The sequence below is a fragment of the Triticum aestivum genome, chromosome 7D (genome assembly GCF_018294505.1).
Source record: "Triticum aestivum cultivar Chinese Spring chromosome 7D, IWGSC CS RefSeq v2.1, whole genome shotgun sequence".
NCBI lineage: Eukaryota > Viridiplantae > Streptophyta > Magnoliopsida > Poales > Poaceae > Triticum > Triticum aestivum.
The window spans coordinates 107,965,015-107,971,727 of NC_057814.1; the positions used below are offsets into that span (position 1 = coordinate 107,965,015).

The 6,713-nt window shown below is 41.3% G+C and overlaps 1 protein-coding gene across 1 annotated transcript; it reads right to left on the reverse strand.

The window, feature by feature from the left end:
- Positions 1-495: 495 nt before the first annotated feature.
- LOC100127073 (uncharacterized) lies at positions 496-5,900 on the reverse strand. Its single transcript, XM_044582747.1, has 9 exons — positions 5,666-5,900; positions 3,285-4,139; positions 3,099-3,191; positions 2,907-2,999; positions 2,644-2,811; positions 2,449-2,514; positions 1,610-1,675; positions 1,438-1,506; positions 496-1,075 (listed from the first exon to the last, which is right to left on the reverse strand). Exons 2-9 carry the CDS (start codon positions 3,933-3,935, stop codon positions 839-841), a joined length of 1,443 nt encoding a protein of 480 aa, XP_044438682.1. The 5' UTR covers positions 3,936-4,139; positions 5,666-5,900; the 3' UTR covers positions 496-838.
- Between the last annotated feature and the right edge of the window lie 813 nt (positions 5,901-6,713).

Here is a 6,713-nt window from a genome sequence, read left to right on the forward strand (position 1 = left end):
CTTCATGAACATTTGTGATTTAAATTTGAGATTTTGTGCATTCCCATTTCAAATGTAGTTGGAATGTATGCATTCAAATCATCAAGGTTGTATTAAATATGTTTTTGAAATGAAATGGAAATGAGGTTTACGTATGCAATGTGATGAGAGAAAGTGCAAAAAAAAAGTTTATGGACTTAAAAGTCTTGGGGGTCGACGAAAAATGAGGCTACTACACATATTCCTTTGGGAGTTAAGTTTCGAGGAGATTAGAGTTGCCCTAACCAAGTGAAACCCAAAGCAACCGAGTTTTCCTAGGTCTGCTTTGATCATCATATAACATCCAAAAAGATTGTCATTGAAATAGCCAGCAGCAGCACATGCTGTCTGTTGTCCGCCTCACCTTTTTCATTGTTGGATCCATGCTGATGTTGGTACATGAGCACCAGCACCTGCATCAGTTCCCAATAGTGTGGATATCTGGACATGTCCTAATGCCAAAGCACATATCTCAGATAGCAAAAAAGAACTGATTAAGTAAAGCTGTAACCTGCATGAACAGTCGGTAATAACCCTCATAGATCCATGTACAACCCAAGGTGCCAGACACTTGTACCCAGTTAGAATGCCGTCCAAAAAACAAAAGAATACACACCAACCGATGTGCAACAGAGAAGAGAAAAAGTATAGGTTTCTTGGAGTAAGCTACTAGATTATACCATAAGCTTGGACTATTAGTCGCATAACTTCCTATCCTTCAGCCTCGGATTTTTGTTTTCTCACAACTTCTATGAACTCTAGCACATTTCGACAGTTGTTTCCGCGGGCCGATGGGAGGAGCATGATGTGCTTTCTGTTTTCACCTTTCTGGAGGGATTGCAGCTGCAGAAGTGCCTTTCTGGTTGGATATGGCTGAAGCAAGAGCGATAGGCATCAGGCAGAGGCCCTTGTTCTGAAGGTACTGCATTGCATTTGTGATGCTTGTTTCCATCAGCTTTATAACTTCTTGCTCAAAGACCAAGCTGTCTTCTGGGCCTGCTGCGTCCAGAAGCCCTTGTGAAGCGGTTGGAGATGATAGAGGTGAATTGCTACGGCCCTGTGGAAAGTTCGACAGTGCAATAAAAATTGAGTACACGGGCATTCTAGAGAAAAAGCAAGGACTTGACTTGAATGAAGTGTTTATTCATCAGTACTGGTATTGGTAAATTAAATTTGGTTACATTCAACCAAATTAAAGCCATGAAAAATACAAAAGAATCTAATATAAATTCTAACTACAATGCAAGTGGAGCTCTAAGACTCCTGAATAATCACGAAGCATATTATGGTCATAAAAGTAGTGTAACCAACTGTAGAAATGCAACAACGAAAAAACACGTCATTGTCTACCAATTTTTTTTATGCCTATAGTCACAACAAGGAGCTATTCACTTTATACAAACAGAAAAGTTTTCGTACCTCAGTTTGAGATTCTGCAAGGAGGGGAAGAACTGCCCCGGGAGCTCCTAGCCTACTCATGCTTAAGACCTGTAATGTTGAAACCAGGGCGATTTGTTTCAGAGAAAGGAAATGAAGGAGAATGACAACCAACAGGGAAAGTTACTACTCATGAACATGTTTGTGGACGCACCTTCACCTGAAGCTGAAGAAATTTCACATAATCAATTATTTCATCGAGCATTGATGATTTATCTGCCTGCTCACATAAAAAAGACTATTGGTTAGGAATTCCAAATTTCATTGTTATACTATTTTATTCGAGAGTGACCAATAAACTTAAGGAAAAGTTAATTTTATTAACTTTGCAATGTTCTAAACCAGGCATGGATAACAGTATAGGTGGCACACATTTTGTTGTGCCCGAATCCGGTGCCTGCCCGCCACAACAAATGCAAATTTGGCTTGTGCATACGACACGTCAAGCATGATGCATAAGTACTAGAGAAGTGTGATGCCCTGCAAGTATGGCGCTAGGCACTAACCAAACAGTGGCGAGAAAAGCTCTAACTTGTCAAACTCTAGTTTGCCGAAGTGTGGCTACAAAACAAACATGCCTAAAACATTAAGCAGATCATAAAGGAACTGAAACTATGACTTGTGATGGCTTAGGTTACCCCTAACTGATAACTACAACAACAGCAAGGCATTTTGTCCCAAGCAAGTTGGGGTAGGCTACCCCTAACTGGTAACTATTTGGGACAAATCTTATTTGCACTTCTCAAGTCATAAAATCCAAACAACTACTTGCTTCAGTTATTGCTGGGCCAATTTTAAAACAATACTTCAGCACATATGTATCCACATATATGATTCGTTATTACCATATGTCATTCTCTTCTGATTTCGTTATATGGAAGTAATAAAAGATATTTCGGTGGACTAATATAAATGTACTGCATGTTGAATAGGGAAAAAAGAAATACCCCTGCATTTTTTGTACCAATATAAATGGAAACACTAAAATAATACCTTATTTGAGTTTGGTACAAGGTCTTGGAGATTTTTCATCCTCTCTGAGATCTTCTCTCTGCGAAGCTGCAGTATTAAGCAAGTTCCAGTTAGAAATATATGATAGGGCATGAACACATAGATAAAATTCAACCAACCCAAGTTATGAAAAAATTTCATTTATCTAGAGTGAATTTACCAAACAAGATAACTCACCCGTTCAGCAATACTATGAGGGTCAGTTGCCTGTCCACGACGAGCCCTTGCTCGTGGCTTAGCACTGGCACTGTTTCCATTAGCTGAATTTGCCTTGTTCTGCGCATCAGCAGAATGGCTGATAGGGACAGGGTACTCACTTTTATTGTTATGCATCGTTGAGCTTATCTGAACATTTGCAAACAGTCAAACTCAGTTAGATATGAATCCAAAGAAAGAGAATAAAACGAAACACTAAATATGTAACAAATGCTAAAGAATACCTTCGAAGGAATCATTGCCCCTTGTGCTTCACTCACTGCCATCTGACTACCAGAAGCGAAAGGGAGTGGAATATTGCACATCGCATTTTGTTCCTGCAATACAAACAAAAGAAGTTAATTTACCAGTACAGTATTGAATGAAAAATAACGTGTAGTTATTGCTGTTTAGTGGCAGAGTTCCAAAATTAAAACCTGTTGTTCAGCCTTCAAACCACTACCAGCTAGTTGTGACTGCTCGGCCGTACCAAAAGATGAGATGCTACCACTGAGAAATTCTTTGCTATCCTGTATTACCACAAGAATGAATAGTTAAGTGAATGAGAAATAGGTAACAGTAGTACCAATATGTTATAGTTATATCTTTGTCATGAGCCTTACATGTAGTGATGCCATGGTTGCCTCATCAAATACTGACAGGTTCCCATTTGAATGACTTGTATTGTTGAACATAGCAGCATTTTGTATCCCTTGAAAACTGAAAGCTTCTAGGCTTACTGGTTCCATGTAGGAAGGAACATTTTGGAATGTCGAGCACAGAGTTGAGGCTGAAGAAACAGCATGTACATCAGCAAGAAAAGCTGAAACTTCACTACCATTGCTTTCAATTGAACTGGACAAGGCATGAGGAAGTTCTAGAAGGCCAGGGGTATCCAACTGCAGGTCAAATGTTCCAGGTGTTGAAGTGCACTGAAGAGTCCCTGGTGGGATTAAATTACTTTGCAGACTGCCATTGTTCTGAAGTTGTGGAAGCTCCATAAGGCTGTTGGAATGTTTGTCCTCTGACAGAATCTCACCAGATAATAGATCAGTCTGGGTGTTGTACGGCAAGCACCCATTTGCAAGCATAGCAGGGTTCTGTTCATGCTCATCAAATGTTAAATTCTGATTTGATCTAGCTCTGAAATAGCCTGTAGGTGGCATACTTCCTTCTTCTGCATATGATTCCACTGAACCATCAACAAAGCTATAATTCTCGGAAGCGGAATTGCCAGGCCATGAAGGAAAGAAAGAACCATTAGAGTAGTCCATCTTTACACCCTTACAACTTGACTCCCCAACCTCTGCTCAGAAATATTATGAAAAGAGTGACTTGTAGATACTTAAAGTGACAGCAACTGGTGATCCTATCATTCATCCATGAAGACAATCTGAGATGGCCTGAATGGTTCCTTTTGTACAAAGCTGCGCACTCGGATGCTGAGAGAACTTCAGATACACCCTCTAGAACAAACCCTGTGCAACAAAGAATAACCGTCAAATATTGAAAAACTGCATGAATGTGAATAAAAATGCATGCATGAACAAAAAAAAAATGTAAAGATACAATTAAGTAAAGAAATGGTCGAGTTATAAAGCTATATTTTCTTTGAAAGGTGTTATAAAGCTATCTTGAAGCACCATATTTTGCACAAATGTGTTAACCACTTAAGTAAAGTAGTATGTACTACTTATTGTGCTTATTGTGCCCCACATAAATCATACAGAAAAATCTGGAGTGTAACTGCATCCCAAATTCACCTATTGAAATGATTCTGCTTTTATCACACTTTCAGGTGAGCATGACATTCCTGCTTTATTCTACAGTCAATTCAGCAATTGATTCTGCTAGAAAGAGCGGTAACTGATTCAGACATTCAGTCATGATAGAACACGACAAGCAACGGATGATCTTGCATTTTTTAGATATCGGGAGCCAGAAATAATTATGTATACACAATACAACCAGCTGGATATCTTCGTCTCATTAAAGCTAGACCGCGTATGCCATAAACCAACATACACTTCCTCCAGTTGCTCACAAGCATGCAGCACTGTCATCTCCTTTATCTTTTTTTTTAGTGGAGATTATCTCCTTTATCTTTCACAACTAATTATCAAAAAATGCTCATATTTATTCATAGAAATTGTACCACTAGATTGGCAACGAAAAATAGTTCCAAAATATATAATTATATATTATAAAAAGAAAATCAAAGTTGTGTATTAGAGATAGTGTCCATATCTGAAACGTCAGGTATCTTGGAAAGGATGGAGTAGCTTATAGATACAAGAAAAGTCAGCACAATTCCAAATTTATAGTCAGATCTTTTTCCTTGCCTAGTCTAGGCAGTTACCAGAAAAGTAATGGTCACACAGTAATTATTACCACAAGTAAATATCCATCAAGTCGAGCTTTCACTGTCACGGCATCTCTCGCGACACAACAACGCATCAAAATTCCAAGAAAATTCCGTGACAGAACTCATAACTAAGCTGTCAAGAACAACGAAAAGCAGAGGGAAAGGCATAAACATCGCTTTACGCATTCGTGACTTGCGAGAACGAAATTCTCTTCTAGCCAATAAACCGCCACGTAACAATCTTTTTCCCAATCAATTCCCCCTTGCAGCATCTAGGATTCAGTACATGGAGCGGAGCAAACTGACAACCAAGCTGAGAACAATCACGAACAAGGAGGTGAAAAAAGAAAACAAATTAGATTCGACACGTCGCACGCGCATCGATTCCAACCCGCAGCCGCAGGATCGTCCGTCTCTGACATTACCTGCGCCCCCTTCCCCTGCGGCGCGACCAAAACTCCGCCCAGAAACGCCGGTCGCCGCGCTGCGGCGGGATAAGCGACCGGGATCACAAGAATCCCCTAACACCACAAGAATCCCCTAAAACCCCCACAGGAAGCCAGCAGAACGCGCGCGCCAGGGCCGTACACTCTGTACAGAAAGATAAAGGGCCGGACGAACCGGAATTGGAGCACTCACCGCGGCGGAGGGACGGGGGAGCGGGCAGGGGAGACGACGGCGGGCGAGCGGGGGGGAAGGCGCGGGTCGTCGGAGCTGGTGGCGGGCGTATACTACTGCCGGCGAGGGCGGAGGTGAGGGCGACGGGAGGGGAGGGGGCGGTTTGTTTGAGCGGAAAAGGAGGAGAAAGGCGGAGGCTTTGGCTTGCTGGGGGCGAAGACTGAAGACGCGTCGGGGGTTGGACTGACTGATATGGCTGAGGCTGACGCTGCCTGTGCTGTGCCACAGCTGTTGCCGCTGCGCTTTTTGTTTACTAGCGCGCCCTCTCCTTTTCGCCTATTTTTGTCAGGGCCCCTTTTGGTCTTTTTTGGATTATTAGATGCGGTGGGGTGGGTGGAGCAGAAAATAGGATTTCTCTTTTATTGTCAAGTTTTTCTACTCTTATCTTCTTGCACAAGAGACCTGGTATGTGGTCAAATATTATTTTGTATTTTCATTTTGCTCTTGTTGAAATGTTGAGGCTTTCATTGCCCTTGTTTATTTTAAGAATGCTAGAGTTTGGTAATTTGTGACGGTCTTCTTTGGGCGATATGAAGTTGTTTCTTCGTGAAGACAGATCAATGACAATTGTGATTTTCCACCGACCGAAAGACATATGGCTCTAGGCTCCGTACCCGTATGTATGAAACGCGGTGCTATTTTCCAAAATGACAACTCACTATGTCCAGTAGATATAGAACCTTGGCGTGTTGAGAGATTTGATCCTGCACACGACAAAAGATGCCGCCACACAACTATTGCCATGGGCGTCACGCAATAGACGTCAAGGACGTGCTATTTTGTCGCTATGGCAATGCGTGCGAGACTAGATGTTCAAAACTACATCTTGTTTTTCACTTTACATTCTTCGTTTTGTGTTAAAAGGAACTTTGGTTATTCTCGGGCCCTGAATATTAATTCTCATCAATACACTTCCATGCTACCACCACAATTATAGACTAATTAATTATATATTTTTATCCTAGATACAAATATCTTTGCAACTTGTGCAGCCCGCCGCTCGATGACT

Excerpts from the sequence above, each read along its gene's own strand:
- LOC100127073 (XM_044582747.1), bottom strand. The coding sequence starts at position 3,935 with ATGGACTACTCTAATGGTTCTTTCTTTCCTTCATGGCCTGGCAATTCC. Across the intron at positions 1,507-1,609 it reads TTCTTCAGCTTCAGGTGAAG|GTCTTAAGCATGAGTAGGCT; the intron begins GTGCGTCCACAA and ends TCAACATTACAG. Across the intron at positions 1,076-1,437 it reads TTGCAGAATCTCAAACTGAG|GGCCGTAGCAATTCACCTCT; the intron begins GTACGAAAACTT and ends AACTTTCCACAG.